We start from the raw sequence: 16,742 nt of genomic DNA, 5'->3' as shown, positions 1-16,742 counted from the left end.
TTTTCGTATAATTTTAACCCTCCAACCCGTTCAATATCATCGCACGCCCTCTGCGATCTCTCTACGTGTGTGTACTGCACAGGTTGAGTGGTCATGGAGCCCTCAACGCCCTCCCGTCCGCCCAAGGACATCGACACGGCCTACACCAGGCCACTGGAGCCGGAGTCACCGGCCAATTTTGTCGCTGGAAAGGCTGGCAAGAGGCAGAGGAAGACTGTCACAATGCCTCCCCCAGTCCTCAAAGGAGCCAGCGACAGCATCCCCACGGCCACCTCTCGGCTGCAGAAGCAGTTTGAGGAGGCTCAGCAGCAACAGAACCTGCAGCAGAAGGCCCTCATCAGGTTGGCGAAGACTCTGGACAGCTGGGTTGAGGAGGAGAAGCAGTCAGTCAGTCAGAACTTTGCCCGAATCTTCTGTGAGAGGTTTGTCAAGTATGTGACAGCAGATCTGAGTGCAGCATCAATTCTGAGAGGGGGTGCTGCCCCGGATACTCATCCGCAGCCAAATGCAGCAAAGACAGCTGCGAGGGAGCCGACTACCTGGGCGGGTGTTGCTCAGAGGGGGAAAAACTCTGCCCTCCCTGGGGTTGCCCCTGCCAAGACTGCGGCTTCCTCAGCAGGCAGGGCTAGTGGAGCTAGCCTGCAGCCCAAAAGCGCCAGTCAGCCAGGGGGCCCCACAGGGGGCACAAAACCGCAGGAGGACCCACGAGTCCTCGTCACCCTCCAGCCAGAGAAACGGGTCGCCCGGCTACAGCCATATGCTGTGCGGCAGGCAATCGCTGCAAACATTCAGGGGGTGGGGGATGTGGCCAATGTGCCGAAGGTGGAGCCCACCAGGACAGGTTGGGCGATCACACCAAGCAACAGAGGCATACGCGACGCTCTGACCACTGAGAAGGCAGTGGCTACTCTCTGTGAAGTCCTTGGCGCCATGGAGATCCGGCTACCAGAGCGGTGGTACAATTATGCTGTCCCAGGGGTCCCAGAATCTGTCCAGGACTGGGAAGGGGCAAGAATCCCCACAGACAAGATGATTGAGGGAGAGGTTCTGGCTCAGGCAAAGGTAAAGCCAGTGAGCTGTCGACCCTCGCGTCATGGGGTGAACCCCAAGACAGGGAAGATTACATGGATTGTCTCCTTCCTTGCCCCGGTAAAAGGCTTCTCACTCTTCAATGCCAGTGAGAGGGCCAGGCTGATTGAGAAAAGGCCTTTGGCAGTGAGACATAACCCAGGATGCCAGGGGTTCTGCCACCCACCAAAGTGTGCGCGACTGGCAAGATGCTCCAACTGCAGTGAGCCCACAAGCCAGCATGAGGGGCCAACAGGCGCAGAGTGCAAGAGAGCGCCAAGATGTGCCAACTGCTGCCAACCCTACCCAGCTGGGCATCAGCACTGCCCTGCCGCACCCAGGCGCGTGAATGGCACCCTCAGGCGCCTAACTCAAAAAGAGCTAGCAGCTGTTCGCCGCCTTGGCGACAGGTGCCACAGGGATGCTCAGGAGCGGCAACCGCCGCCAGCACAGCCAGCACCAATGGTCGCAGTGGTGGTGTGTTAGTGGTACTACGGCTACCCTATCACGTGCCCCCCAACATATTGTGTTGCTCTCGCTCAGTTAGTTTTAGTAATGACAACAACGTTATCCTCCCACAGGTTATGGCCCTTAGAAGCAACAGAACCGCTGAAATAACGTGCTAACAACGTCTCCACGCATCGTTAAAAGCGTGCCTAGACGATTTAAACCCCATGGTTAATTTGAGATCGGGTGGAACGCCTGATTTGACGAAAGAATACGTGACAACGCGTAGAAGAAGAAATCCCCAAACGCCAGAGGCACAACAGGAATCGAACGCAGGTTTACCAACGCCTGCAACCAACAAGGTGACTGCCCCGGGGGCATTTGAACCTGACGACACAATCGAAGAGGAATCGAACGAGTCGAATATCGAATACGAAGACCCGGTTAACGACAACGAAATGTCAGATAACGCGGGTGGCCCTAGTAGCCATGATGTGAGCGAAGAAACTCGCATGAGACTGGAGATCGCGAGACTCCAACATGAAGTCCAACAAATGAGAACTGGTAGGGGTCAGGCCTCTACAAGTGATGAGAACATCAGTGCAGATCTAGCAAACTATCTGCAGAGGAAAGGCAGAACGTCTGCTATCGTGAAAATCCTTAATGAGTTCCGTGATCAAGTGAGACCCATAAGGAAGCCAGTTGTACTGACCGGATCTGGGAACTACCCCATGTGGAAAGAAGAGATCCTCCTCGCAGCGAGGCAATCTGAAACCGATGACATCCTTGATGAGAAGCAAATAGGCCTGATGATAACGCCAGCACTGATATGCAGCGATTTTGGAAAGAACGCAACATGTGGCTATACAACTACATGTGGTCATCAGTTGCCCCACAGGCAAAATCTCATTTTACTATACCCAAGGATTGCGAATTATCTGCGTATTCTCTATGGTCTATCATAGAGGACAATTTCGCTGAAAGGCCTGCTGTCCTAAGGACAAGGTTATACAAGGAGATGACAAGCATGACAGCCAAGTCAAAAGGCTCTGATCGCGCGTTTATCGAACGCTTGATCGCCATAAGGACTGACTATATCCGCCTAGGATATAGGGTCGAAGATTTCATGTTTTTTGACTGCTTACTTACTGGGGTAAGCAAAGGGTGGGCCTCGTTCATTAAGAACCGTATGGACCAAATTGAGAAAGATAACGCCCAACCCTTAGAGAGTGATTTCATGGCCCTTTGCCGCGATATCCTCTTGCGGCTTCCGACAACTGATGAATCCAATGCTGACACGTCTAGGAACCCTACCAACAACGCGCAGGACTCCAAATCCGACAAGAAGGATAAGAAGGGCAAGGATAAGGATAAGGAGAAGGAGAAGGACCCCAAATCTGACAAGAAGGGCAGTGAGACACGGACCTGCTTCCATTGCCAGAAGACCGGTCATATCCAGAACGATTGCTGGAAGAAATACCCAGAGAAGCGTCCGTCCAATCCCAACAACGCCAATAAGGATAAGGACAAGGGTGATACCAATGCTGGCACTGCTCCTGTCCATAACGTCGTGGAACAAGTATTCTGTATGACGGACAAGGCCTACATGAGCAGCGAAAGACCCACGAGAGATACCTGGATTCTAGACTCGGGTGCGGGTGCCCACGCAACACCTCATAAAGATCTTGTCGTGGCAAAGCCCCAAAAATATACTGTCAAGTTGGAAATGGCAGATGGAACGATAGTGCCTGCCGCAGCGATAGGCGACACGAAGATCACCGTTGAAGGGGCGGACATGCTACTAACTGGCGTCCGCTACGTCCCGAAATTAGAAGTGAACCTCATGAGCATGGGTAAGCTCGTACGCCAGGGCTTTACCTTCAAGCAGTTGGCATATGGAAGCAACCACGCCGTGCTCTTTATGTCCCCAGATAGAACGTTCTCCTTCACGGCGAAGTTGAACGACAATGATATCTACGAGGTGGAGAAGCCGCCTACCTTCAAGGATCTAATTCGATTCGCCCTGTCCAACGGCAAATTTGAACCTGTCAACGCGATGGCGGACGACAGGACTACTGACGCGATACTGGCGCTGCCCAACAACGACATAAAGGTTATAGAACTAACAATGACACAGTGGCACCAAAAATTAGGGCATCTAAATCCCGCGGATATCGCTAGAATGGCAGCAGATCCACGCCTAGGAATGAGAATCATCGGCCAACGAGCTTTACCGTTTTGCAAAGTCTGTGTCCAAGCAAAGATGACACGTCCAACCTTTGCGCCCATGACGCGAGCTACCAAGCCGGCGATGAGACTCTTCATCGACCTAGCAGGGGGTGGAAAAACGCTTTTTGACGGGAACGACCTACCCACTAGGGGGGGTGCTAGCTACTGGCTAGGGATAACAGATGACGCTACGAGATACCGATGGGCAATCTTGATGATGTCGAAGGGTGAGTCTACCGCGAGATTAATGAACTTCATCACAGGCATTGAGGCAACTACGCAACGCCGTGTAGGCACCCTACACTGGGATGGTGGCAGCGAGTTTAAAGGCCAAGATCTGAAGGCCTACTGCCAGAGCAGAGGAATTGCGTATGAAACGACTACGCCTGATACGCCGCAATCGAACGGCCCTGCTGAACGCGCCAACAGGATTGTTGCAGAAAAGACAAGAAGCCTTCTATTTGATAGCGGACTAGCTAAGGAATTGTGGGGTGAGGCGATGCAAGCCGCGATCATGATGATCAACACGTCCCCAACGTCAACTAAGATATACGGATGCAAGCAAGTAGTTCCGCTTACGCCATTTGAGGCATGGACTGGGGTGCAACCTACTGCCCATTGGATACGCAGGTGGGGGTGCAAGGTCTACAAGAAGAACCTAAAGGTTACCAATAAGCTCGCGGATAGGACTGACGGCAAGGAATGGCAGCTAGTTGGCTACCAAGGACTGCACCAATATCGTATCTGGGACCCAATTGGCCGTCGCCTTGAAATCGCGCGAGATGTCGTATTCGACGAAGGACTAGACAAGGGTGAAACCACGCCTGCGAACGTGGTGAGGCAATCGAGCGAATTACCAGAAGAATTGGACGTACTAGATGCTGCTGATGGGTGGCAACACTGCCTCCTGCGACACCTAGCAAAGGTGAAACCTGACGTTTTGAAGATGATTGCCAATGGGGATCTTGAAGGTGCGATAGATCCAACATACCTTCTAGATAATGAGACAGAACTTGTCGAGAATGATGAACCAGAAGACCCTGCCAATGAGGACGATCCTGTCCTGAGCACCCTAACTGACCGCCCAACTACCGTGGCGGAAGCCAAAAGGAGCCCTGATTGGGACTACTGGTATGAGGCGATGAAGAAAGAGGTCAGCATGTTTGAGAACAAGCAGACATATATTGTCGTTGAGAAGACCCCAGGCATGGATATCTTAACTGGTAAATGGGTGTTTGATCGCAAGTTGAACAATAAGGGAGAAACAATCCGGTTTAGAGCTCGCTGGGTGGTTAGGGGATTCCTCCAACAACAAGGAGTCCACTATACAAAGTCGTACGCCGCGGTGGTATCAGGACCCACGTCACGGAGCTTATTCGCAATCTCAACGGCAAAGGGGTGGAAGGCAAAGGCGATCGACTACGTCTCCGCGTTCTTGAACGGCATACTACCGCAGCACGAGATGGTATATATGCAACTGCCTACAGGGATTAAGCACGGCAGGGGGGGCCTGGTTGGCCTGCTCCGCCAGAGCCTTTACGGGATGAAGCAAGCAGCGAGGGTGTGGTATTTCCTTGCGACGGAACACCTCACCACTCTAGGATTCAAAATCTCGCCGTACGATGGCGGATTCTTATATCACCCTATTCGCAAGATCTACCTGACATTGCACGTCGATGACTGTCGGGTAACGGGACCCCAAGAGCAGCAAATTAGACTGGGATATTGGCAGAGATTGCTAAAAGGTTTGAGACAAAGGATGTCGAAGAGAACAAGCCCTACCTTGGAATGGAAGTCAAACGTCAAATGAACGGCGACCTAGCGGTTACCCAGAACCGTTATATCGATGAGATCCTTGAGGATTTTGGAATGGACAAGGTCAACCCGGCCAGCACGCCGATGGCGGCCGGCATACGCCTAGAATTCTCACCAGATGAAGATAGCGGGTTAGATGACGATTTTACTGCTACTAGATATCGTCAAGGCTTAGGATCGCTGCAGTATTTGGTGTCAAGCAGCAGACCAGATCTGGCATTCGCGGTCAACTACCTCTCACGTTTCAACTCGCGTCCGCTACAAGGAATGCTGGGCAGCATTAAAACACGTCCTACGCTACGTCAAGAAAACGAAGGATCACGGAATCCTATACAAGAAGGAGATGATTGGGGGACTCAGTCCTGTCGCGTACAGCGACTCAGATTGGGCAGGGGCAGACCCCCAATACAAGTCAACTACAGGTTACATTATCCTGCTAAACGGATCACCAATCTCGTGGCGGTCGCAACGGCAGACCTCAGTTGCAAAATCAACCACTGAGGCGGAGTATATCGCGGCAAGTGAGGCAGCGTGCGAAGTGATCTGGCTGAATGACATGTTATTTGATGCTGGATTAGTAGAAGGGAAAGCGAAGGTATGCTCGCACCTGCGAGTTGACAACAAGGGCGCGATAGATTCTAGCAAAAGGGGAGTCCTTGACAAGGAGGTCACGTAACATCGAGATCAGATTAACCATATCCTTCGCGATCTGGTTGAAAAAGGCGAAATCATGATGGAACACGTTGGTTCTACGGCCAATATAGCTGACGGCCTCACCAAGCCACTGGCAAGGCCTGCCTTCGAAGAATTTGTTAAGAGGATTGGCTTAATGGAAATTGGCAAGAAGGGGTGTAAGGTAATGATGATACGGGAGTTTACAGATTTTGCTTGTGTTATCCTGTTTTTTACGGTTATTGCCATACGGGAGCCTATTCCCAAAGAGGAAATCAGGGTCTGATTCTTGTAATTAATTATTATTGCGTTTTTAGAAGAATTGAGCAAGGGGGGGGCCCCCGGGCGGCAGAGCTTTGGCGGCGCCGTAGCACGGGGGGGTGTTAGTGGTACTACGGCTACCCTATCACGTGCCCCCCAACATATTGTGTTGCTCTCGCGTAGTTAGTTTTAGTAATGACAACAACGTTATCCTCCCACATGGTGCCTACACCAACCGCTCAGTCAACCCAGTCAACACAGCCCGCTGGGCTAGCACCCCGCAAGCGGGCGGCGACTCAGAGTTCCATCAGTGAGGAGGGTGCCACCTGGCAGATGGCCCGCACCAGGCGACGCTCAGCTCGCACAGCAGTGCGGCAGCACAGCCAAGCAGCTAAAGAACAGTCTGACTCCAGCATGCAGATGGCAGGTCTGGAGGTCTTCAACCTCATCCCGCAGGTGGACTTCGGCAGCAGCTCACCAAGTGACTCCTCATGCTAGGACACCAACACCAGCGACGCGGCTGGCGCCGCAGGAACAACCAGCAGGAAAATCGCCCCCTGCAGGTCTTCTGGGCAAATACGGCCAGGGCAGCCCCCTGTCACACAGCAGCTCTGCAGCTTGCTTTCGAGCAAGGGCTGTGAAGTGGTCTGTATACAGGAGCCCATACACACACCCTGGCACCAAGACTTCTAACCACCCAGCCGTATGAGTGCTTTGCGCCTATAGACCGCTGGGATGACACTAACCCGGAGCAGCGAGAGGAGGAGAGGCCCCGGGTCATGACATATGTACGCAAGGGCTCAAAGACAAGGGCACAGCAACACCGGTCTGTGCAAAGCAGGGATCTGCTATGGGTCAGTGTAAATGGCTGCCACATTCTCAATGTGTACAGACAGCCTGGGACAGACGCAGTCATGGACTATCTGACCAATCTGAGCCCACCAGCCCGCTGTCTGATAGGTGGGGATATCAACGTACGGCATGATGCCTTTGAACCAGGGGCAGTGAATCTGCACCGGGGCGGGGAGCTTGTCCAATGGGCCAGTGAACATGGGATGGACTTTGTGGGAGAGATAGGGGTTCCAATTCATGCAGCAGGTCATGTGATTGATCTCACCTTCTCCAATGTGGCCTTTGCTTCCACTACAGTGCGTCAAGATCTACACTGCGGCTCAGATCACCAGTCTATGATCACTATGCTGCCAACAACACCTCAAACACAGCTGAGTGATGCTCGGATCAAGATCACAGACTCTCAGCTGGAGCCCTTTGCAGATCTTGTCAGAGGTCTCATGGTGGACATGCCTTGCCCAGAGGGGGTTGGAAATGTGGCACAGCTTGATGATCTGGCCCAGCGCTTCACTCAGAGTCTTCTGGCTGCAGCTCAGGCAGTCAGTAAGCCAGCTCAACAAGGGCGGACCACAGCCCCCTGGTGGACAGCAGACTGCCGAAGAGCGCACCGAGAGCTCACCTCTCACCAGACAGAGGCCGCGAAGCACCAGTTCAAGGATGCAGTGCGCAAGGCCAAGCGTGCATACTGGAGGCAGGTGATCAATGAGGCCAGAGATGGTAGAGACCTGTACCGGGTGGTGGCATGGCATAAGCTGGAACCCAACCTCAGAGCACCCCCTCTGGTGATTGGGGATCAGGTCATAGAAGAGACAGCCGCCAAAGCTGAGGCACTTCAACAAGCAATTCTGAAGCGATACAACTCAGCTGATGATCTGGAGTATGACCCACTGGATGATGAGCACTGGAGCGGCATGGGGAACCTGCCCTGGAACCCCCGGATTGAGATGGAGGAGATGGAGCGCAACACCATTGGGGTACAGAGCACCTCCCCAGGCACGGATGGAATCACAGTGCGGATGCTCAAAGCATGCTGGCAGCATGTGTCCTTCTTTATACAGCAGCTATACAACTGCTGCCTCCGGCTCTGCCACTTCCCACGAGCCTGGAAACTGGCAGAGGTGGCAATGATACCCAAGGTGGGTAAGAGAGATAGAAGCTCAGTCCGCTCCTGGAGGCCCATTGCCCTGCTTTCAGTAATCTCCAAAGGGCTGGAACGCATCATTGCAAGGCGACTGGCGTACACGGCACTCATTCACGGCATAGTCAGCCCACAGCATGGGGGGGCGCTGCCCAGACGATCTGCAATGGACCTGGTAGCTGCTTTCACTCATGAGGTGGAGGCAGCCTTCGCACAAAACAAAGAAGTGTCCATGGTCACAATGGATGTGCAGGGTGCCTTTGATGCTGTGCTGCGCAGGCGGCTGCTTCAGCGGATGGCGCAGCAGGGGTGGCCACGCGAGCTGCTGCAGCTCATTGACAGTTTCCTCACTGAACGCAGAGCTCAGGTCCGGCTGGAGGGGACCACCACAGCAGCACATCAGATGCAATGTGGCACGCCACAGGGGTCTCCTTTGTCACCAATACTGTTCCTTCTGTACCTGGCAGAGCTGCTGTGGCAAAACTCGGAGTTGCGCTTTGGCTATGCGGATGATCTGAACATCTGGCGGGCGACTCACTCACTTGACAACAATGCCACCCTTCTCAGACAGGATATACAGAGTATTCTGAGGTGGGGGGAGATAAACAAGGTGGCCTTCGCACCAGAGAAACTTGAGATGATCCATCTTACAAGAAAGCGACACAATGAGGCACCAGCAGTAGTTGTGTCTGAGGATCTCACTGTTCACCCTGTTACTGCCCAAGCTGGACAGGAGCCAGCACTTCGCTGGCTGGGTGTACACTTCGACAGAAGGCTCACCTGGAGACCACATGTCTCCACCCGGGCAAAGAAGGCAAGGGCCGTGGCCCAGCACATCCGGAGTCTGGGAAAGACCAGAGACGGGCCCCCAGCAGACGCTCTGCGGAAGGCGGTCACCACCTGCGTGGTTCCCTCACTGCTCTATGGCACAGAGGCCTGGTACGGCGGCCGCACGCAGCCAGCAAGGCACACGGGCAGGAGTGGGGAGGTTAGCTCCCGCCTAGGATGGCATGTGGGGACAGTTGAGAAGGTGCTTACTATGGCAGCCAGAGGGGTCCTCCCAGTTTTCCGTACAACGCCCATCGCTGCCCTATACCGGGATGCTGGGCTCCCATCAGCAATGGTAGCTCTGGAGGAGGCCAAAATTCGATTCGCGACAAGGCTTCAGGTGGTGGATGAGAAGCACCCACTGGCTTCACGGATAGCACCTCCAATGATCACACGAGGAAGAGGGGCTGGAACCCGGCAGCGCTCAAAGACCAAGATCCAGCGGTTGGGGGCGCTGCTACCTGCAGTCAATAGACCCACACTTGCCATCCCACACTACTCAGAGGGATGCGGGACAGACCCCACAGAGGGTGTAGACAAAAAGAGTGCTACTCAGGCATTCAAGAAATGGTGGAGAAGTCAACCCTCAACAGATCTATATGTTTTCTCAGATGGATCAGAACGGAACCTTGACAACAGCAGGCAGGTGGGCTATGGCTTCATAGTCTATCAGGGAAATAAACAGCTGGCCAGCTTCTCAGCTGCGCTGAGCCCTATGTCACATGTCTTCGACGCTGAGGCAGTTGGTGCCTGCCGGGCATTGGAGTGCGCCGTGAAGCTCCTACCTTGTGTCACAGAGGACAGCAGCAACCCTCAGATCTGGCTCTGCCTCGACAACACCTCAGTCATCTGGGGCATACGGGGCAGTGCAGCAGCCTCCTCAAACTGGGCCTACAACCGCTGCCATGAGCTCCTCAGACAGCACAATGTTGGCCTGAAGTGGGCTCCTGGGCATATGGGGATAGAGGGCAATGAGGAAGCAGACCGCTTGGCTAAGCGGGCAGTCTCATCCACTGCAGCCCCAGCCTATGGTCTCGAGGCCACACCCACAGTCAGTGGGGTCCGCACAGTGGCCAAGCAGCTCAGCCAAGAGGCAAGGCGAAAGTGGTGGAGTGGAGCCTGTGGCAAGCTCTCTGACTGGTACCGGGGCTGGAGTTTCAGCAGGCCGACTGTGGAGTACCAAGTGAAGGCCCCTCCGGAGCTCACCATGCCACGGCATGCCCTTCACCGCTGGCTCGCACTCCGCTCCTCTCATGGGGACTTCTCCTGGTACCACAGGCGTTTCCAGCATGCAGATGCGAGGCTCACCTGTGTCTGTGGACACAACAAGAGCCCAGAACATTTGGTGCTCTGTCGACACTCACAGAGGCACTTTCTTCACTGGCCCAAGAGGCCAGCAGCACGGCCACACAACCGGGCGACAGCTGTTGCCTATCTAGGGTCTCTGACCCCTACAGACTTTGTAGAACTGCTGGACTGCACGCAGTTCTACACACGGTACTGCACAAGGTAACGCAGCCGGCTGGCTGCAAACCATCTGACAACCCCCGCAGCAGTTCCACGAGGCCGGCCTGCTGAGTACACCCACGGTAGCTAGTGCAACTGCCAGGGACATCACAGTCTATGCAGACAGTACAGATAGCACAACTAGGCTCATCTGTCTCAATTAGCTGTGGTGTAATCAGTACAGTCTACGTGTCTGACTCAGCTGATATGGTTTTGACTGCCGGCATTGTATCTACGCGTGCTCTGCTTTGTTTTCCTCTCGTTTGCCCTTGTCTCTATCGGCTCAAATGCTTCTTCTCCTTCTTTTCTTTGCTCTCTCTGTCATTCTCTGCTCTTTTCCTGTCACAACCTTCTTCAGTGCTCTCTCCTTCATTATTTATCTTGTCTGTCTTTCTTCTGATGTTAGAAGCACAGACAGCTTTCTGATCAACTGAGAGAGGTATCCCTCTCTGCTCACTATAAAGCCTTCCAGGCACGGCAGCGGCGGTCCCCTCAGGGAACCACACTATAGCCCCACCATGAATGGCCATACGTCGGGCCAGAAGTGGATGCGCAGCTCAGAAAAATCCTTTGCAATGAGCTGAGTCTTCTCAAGAGTTGCCACCTGGATTCTGTTTTCTCTCTCTGTGTACATAGAAATCTCTCCAGCGTAGCACGTCTCCATGCCCTTCGGGAGGCTTCTGAAACACGGGCGCTGCCCATGTTTTCTCCGGGACGTTAAACCTATACATACATACATACATACTGGTCCATTATGACCCGCGGAAGGAAACCCAAGTTGAAACGGATGCAAGCAAGGATGGTATTGCTGGCATTCTATCTCAATGCTTTGAATCATCATCAGAAACTTATCAGAAAGCTATGAAAATAGCATCTGAACGAAGTCAAAACATCTGTAATTCAGTGCTTACTTGAAGAAAAGAGTGGAGACTCATCACATTTTTTTCACAGAAGCTTTCTGGAGCTTATAGAAACTATGACATTTATGATTTGAAACTTTTGATTATAATGGCATTATTTTGCCACTGACAGCACTATCTGCAAGGCAATCTGTATTCAATTCAGATCATAATTGACCATGATAATCTGAAATACTTTCTTCATATAAAAAGCTTGAACAATCATCAGATGTATTGGATGGAAAAGCTATTTACTTATGATTTCTATGTGGTCTATCAATCAAAACAGTTAAACCCCACTGATTCACCTTTAAAATATTTGAATTATATCATTTTCTCTGAGAATGTAGACTTAAAGCTGTCAATGCTGCTGGTACTACAGAAAAAGATTCATCAGAAACTTTATAACTCTAATTAAAACAGGTTAATAAATATTGAATTGTCTTCAATATGAGAAAGCTCACATTGTTCTGCAAAGTATTCTTGTTTCTGAGATTTCTTTAAAACTGACATTGAAGGTCATGAATTTCTTGTGCCACATTTAGCAGTGGTGAGAGCTTCTGAGGATGAAACAGGTCACAAACCGCCTACTAATCAGCTTTTAGACTTCATTAAAAAAAAAGAACTGCAGAAAAGGAACACCTTTACTATAACTTGAAGTTAAAAAGTTGAAAATAATGTGAAGTTTGAGATTCTTGAAGAAGTCTTCAATACATTCAGAGATCCTTCAATCGTCTGATGAGTAGATGAAGATTGTGGATTTTTATATCACAATCATGCTATCTATATTCCCTCTAACAAAGCAATCACTCAGAAGTTGTTGTGAATTCATCATGATGATTTCTGAGCAGGTCATTTTGATATTGCCAGAACTTTAAAGCTTTTACATTGCAAGTATTATTGAAATACGCTTCAAAAAGATATCGAAACATATGTCAGAGAGTGTGATATCTGTCAGCATGTTAAAGTTAAAAGGTATAAGTCATACAGATAACTTGTCAAAATTTCTGTGCTTATTAAACTGTTCAGTTCTCTTGTCATAGATTTCATTATCAGATTACCATCAGTAGTTCAAAAGGGAATCACTTATGATAAAATATGAAAAACTTTTCTCTATATCATATAATATTTAAAAAAAATAAGTGATCTTGACATTTTATATGAAAGTCTCAAAAATAAGATTGATGAATTTCTCAACACATTATATTTATTAATAAATTATACAGATTCAGATTGAGCAGAACTGTTGAATAATAAATATAAATTTATTTCAAATTTCATATTTAAATTAATAAATATATCAATTTTATAATGTTCATTTAAACAATTTTATGTTTTTTTAAATTTAAATGAGGCAGAATATGTGGCATTTAGTGAAGCAATATATAAAGTAATATAATTGCATAATATAATAATGGAATTAAAATTCATTACAGTAAAGAATCTTTTGTTTATCAGAGCAGATAATAAAGATTCAATCAATTTAATTATCATTGCTGCAATCACAGCACACAGCAAGCATATCAACACTCACTTTCATTATTTTTACATACAATTGAATGAAGATGTTATTTCTATTAAACATGTTCCCACTGAGAATATGATAGCAGATGGATTAATCAAACCTTTGAACACAGTGGCATTTAAGCATTTCATTGATTTACTAGGACTTTTCACTGATAACAGTGAGAATGATTAAATTTCTGTATGTAGCATGATTTTGGGATGATCCAAGTTGAGATAGCTAGCATGGAAGATTTGTAGGAACACATCACGCACGTTGGGCACTAAGTTGCCCAGGCGGCCCTCCACCGCACGTGATTACCCCTATATATAGTTAGCTAGCGATCGCACAATGAGAAGATTAACCATCCCACATAAATTCACCGGGACATTGACAATACAAGCTTAGTCACTTGCCAAGATCTTCAAGCTCACCTGCCGCATGCGGAAATTCCGAGCTCCATAGCAGTAGCAGGAGCGAGTTTTGGGGCGGATTCTGGCGTGTGGAGGACGCATCGGGGATGATTACAACTGTGGCATAGATTGTTGATAGATTGTTTATTTCAAGCCATTGTTTGCCTGTCTGTCTCTACCCAATTGTCCATTTATCATGCTCCATTGGTAAGTGTTCTTATCTGTTGATACGTTTACCCTTGTGGCCATGGAAACCCATGCTTATAGCATCAGGTATCACGTTCAATTAGCAAGGCGGCCGTTGATTACCCAGAGCATTGGGAGCGCGGTAGGTCCAAATAGGTCTATATCTCCAATTCTCTCTTCTCTTCGAGTTTGGAGTTGACTCTTGATTTCTCCAGATCCTCTTTGGTGCTGGAGATGTCCTTGCCCAGCAGCTGGTAGACAAGGTCGGCCTCGAGCACCACGACTATGCCCGCACGGGAAGAATGACCCTGTACGAGCGGTGGTAAGCCTGCATTCTTTCTTCTATTTCTCTCCTCCATGCTCCAATCCGTCAATTACACGTGCTCATCAATTACACGTGCTCATCAATTACAGCGATCTTCGGCCCCGGCGCCACAACCTGGTACAAATTCATGGAGCGGAACATTGTCCTGCGCAGTCCCAAGCTTACCCTCACAGCCCGCGTCTGTGGCGATCAGCTCCTCTTCGCTCCAACACACATGTTTCTCTTCCTCTCGTCCATGTCCATCATGGAAGGCAACGATCCGTTGGAGAAGTTGAGAACCAGCTACTGGTCCGGTTACAAAGCCAACCTGATGATCTGGCCGTGGGTGCAGGCGGTCAACTTCACCCTGGTCCCGCTGCAGCATCGTGTGCTGGTGGTCAATCTTGTTAGCTTGGGTATGTGACATTCCCGCCTATCCAAGCTGTTAATATTGCGCCCTGGATCCATGGAATATTCTCTTCGGCTAATAGAACAAGTAGGTTGGAATTGTATCCTGAGCGTCATCAACAGCCGGAAATAGGATTGTTTTTCACTTTGCATTCCTGCTGGTAGAGGCTATATATATTCAATCTTAGTTGGCTTGCATCACTTTCTGGGTTGAGACAGGTTTTGTTCTCATTCGATATCTTTGGGCTGGCCGGCTAGGTGGGAGATGTGGATTGTCCATTTTACTGCTATTGCATCGGCGTCAGTACTTTCTCTTTGTCCTGATCTAACTACCATGTATCTAATTCTCTTTTTGTAATTCCAGTTTAAAACATTTGCATTATGTATCTACTTAGAACAGGTGAAAACATCAGATAACCTGAGATTCAATTTTTAGGTTTATACCAAATAATGATTTGATCAACTCTGTAGTCTGTCAGTTGCAGTAAAATCTAAAAAATACTTATGATGTTTTTTCCCCACGTATTTAAATAGCTATTCACGTCCTTCTCAGTTCTATCTGGATCGTTCTGTGTAAATGCTGGTGAAAAGTTGGCGAATGTGTTGCTCAAAATCGTGTGCTTGCCGAACTCTCGATGTTTCATTTTTTCTTCAATGTAAAAAAACTCATCCTCGATAGCGCGACCAACAACCACATCTCAACAACGGCGGCGGCTCTCAAACCCACCAATCTTCCCGCACCTTAATCTAGTCCTCTTTATTTAACTATTGACTGTACCTGGCGCAGGCCGTTTTCTTTTCTATACTCTAGTCCCCTTCATCCTGCTATTATTGCTACGTTCTGTAGTGTTTCCAAAGCCCTCTCCTCCGTCGTCGAGCCTTCCTCACATCCTTTTCTCTTGATTTATCTTTTTTCTTCTCTCCTCATCAATTTATTTTCACTTCTACTTCTTCACCTCTCGGGACACTTCATTCCATAGACATCCTCCATCCAGCTCTTCCTGCGCCCATTGGTGACTCACTCTCCTTGCCTTGGCCCTCTGCTCTTCACATAACCATCATGGCCACAACGGCAGAGAACGGGATCGCGGTTCCCAAACCCGCAAACGACGAGAACGCAGCCCCTGACATCGCTAGCGCTCAGACAAAGCTGGGCGATACTGTTACAGTGTTTCATGACCCTAACAACTTCAACGTCAAACACCCGCTGATGCATGAGTGGACGCTGTGGTTTACGAAGCCGCCAAGCGGGAAGGTAATTTTATACACTGTTCTTTTCTCAGAAACTATCGGGTGCACTGTGTTAATTATGCTTCGTTCAGGGCGACAACTGGAACGAGCTCCTGAAAGAGGTCGTGACATTTAATTCTGTCGAAGAATTCTGGGGCATCTACGTGAGTTGCTAGAAAATAAGAGTGGTTGAACTGCATCGCATGCCCCTAACAAATATTTCTGCAGAACAATATCAGCCCCACGTCCGAACTAGGTCTGAAAGCCGACTACCATCTCTTTAAAAAGGGTGTCCGTCCCGAATGGGAAGACCAGCAAAACAAACATGGCGGAAAATGGTCGTATTCCTTCCGCGACAAGAAGAACGTCCCCATCGATGACCTCTGGCTACACGCCCAGCTCGCCGCTATCGGCGAAACCCTCGAAAATGACAATGACAACGAGGTTATGGGCGTCGTCGTAAACGTGCGTAAGGGATTTTATAGAATCGGCCTATGGACGCGGACAGTTGGCAAGAGCACCCCCGAGGGTCGCCCGGCGGAAAAAGGCAAGGAGATTCTGCATAACATCGGAAGGAAGTTTAAGGAGGTGTTACGGCTGAAGGAGGAGGAGATCTTGGAGTTTTCAGGACATACGGATAGTGCGCATGCCGGAAGTACGAGGGCGAAGGCGAAGTTCACTGTCTGACGTGCGACGGTTAGGCGGTTTTTATGTTTAATGGAAGAGAGACTGGGGCAAATCATTATGGAAATGAGAGCATGATATTATTGCCTAATGTTTTTCTGTGATATGGGATGGGATTGGAGGGATACGTGGGCCACTCTCACTAAGTGAAAGAAACAGGGGCAAACTGTACAGAGCATGGCGTGGTTTTAATACTGCGCAAATGCAAAATACTGTTGACTCCGCCTTCCGCTGTTCCATCCGCCATCTTCTATGCGTATCTCTGGCAAACGATGGCCTTAACACGCTTCCACGACGT

General features: G+C 49.8%; 5 protein-coding genes across 5 annotated transcripts; 4 read left to right on the top strand and 1 right to left on the bottom strand.

Moving 5' to 3' along the window:
• Positions 1 to 93: 93 nt before the first annotated feature.
• HCAG_07942 (conserved hypothetical protein) lies at positions 94 to 6,235 on the top strand (the record flags this gene model as incomplete). The annotated part of the gene is made up of 8 exons (XM_001536783.1): positions 94 to 1,062; positions 1,232 to 1,291; positions 1,479 to 1,545; positions 1,729 to 2,195; positions 2,351 to 3,971; positions 4,008 to 5,361; positions 5,490 to 5,690; positions 5,746 to 6,235. 8 exons carry the CDS (start codon positions 94 to 96, stop codon positions 6,233 to 6,235), a joined length of 5,229 nt encoding a protein of 1,742 aa, XP_001536833.1.
• A 452-nt stretch (positions 6,236 to 6,687) lies between these two features.
• On the top strand, positions 6,688 to 10,823 carry HCAG_07941 (conserved hypothetical protein; the record flags this gene model as incomplete). The annotated part of the gene is made up of 3 exons (XM_001536782.1): positions 6,688 to 6,948; positions 6,991 to 7,141; positions 7,219 to 10,823. 3 exons carry the CDS (start codon positions 6,688 to 6,690, stop codon positions 10,821 to 10,823), a joined length of 4,017 nt encoding a protein of 1,338 aa, XP_001536832.1.
• A 276-nt stretch (positions 10,824 to 11,099) lies between these two features.
• Positions 11,100 to 11,569, bottom strand: HCAG_07940 (predicted protein; the record flags this gene model as incomplete). Its single annotated transcript, XM_001536781.1, has 3 exons — positions 11,100 to 11,183; positions 11,349 to 11,496; positions 11,562 to 11,569. 3 exons carry the CDS (start codon positions 11,567 to 11,569, stop codon positions 11,100 to 11,102), a joined length of 240 nt encoding a protein of 79 aa, XP_001536831.1.
• A 2,259-nt stretch (positions 11,570 to 13,828) lies between these two features.
• HCAG_07939 (conserved hypothetical protein) lies at positions 13,829 to 14,533 on the top strand (the record flags this gene model as incomplete). The annotated part of the gene is made up of 4 exons (XM_001536780.1): positions 13,829 to 13,839; positions 13,906 to 13,960; positions 14,034 to 14,140; positions 14,233 to 14,533. 4 exons carry the CDS (start codon positions 13,829 to 13,831, stop codon positions 14,531 to 14,533), a joined length of 474 nt encoding a protein of 157 aa, XP_001536830.1.
• A 1,057-nt stretch (positions 14,534 to 15,590) lies between these two features.
• HCAG_07938 (eukaryotic translation initiation factor 4E-1) lies at positions 15,591 to 16,447 on the top strand (the record flags this gene model as incomplete). Its single annotated transcript, XM_001536779.1, has 3 exons — positions 15,591 to 15,785; positions 15,853 to 15,924; positions 15,989 to 16,447. 3 exons carry the CDS (start codon positions 15,591 to 15,593, stop codon positions 16,445 to 16,447), a joined length of 726 nt encoding a protein of 241 aa, XP_001536829.1.
• Positions 16,448 to 16,742: the final 295 nt, after the last annotated feature.

This window comes from Histoplasma capsulatum, genomic scaffold (genome assembly GCF_000149585.1).
Source record: "Histoplasma capsulatum NAm1 scaffold_10 genomic scaffold, whole genome shotgun sequence".
NCBI classification, from domain to species: Eukaryota; Fungi; Ascomycota; class Eurotiomycetes; order Onygenales; family Ajellomycetaceae; genus Histoplasma; species Histoplasma mississippiense.
The sequence above is the reverse complement of the archived record's forward strand: the minus strand, read 5'-3'. Positions and strand labels throughout refer to the sequence as shown.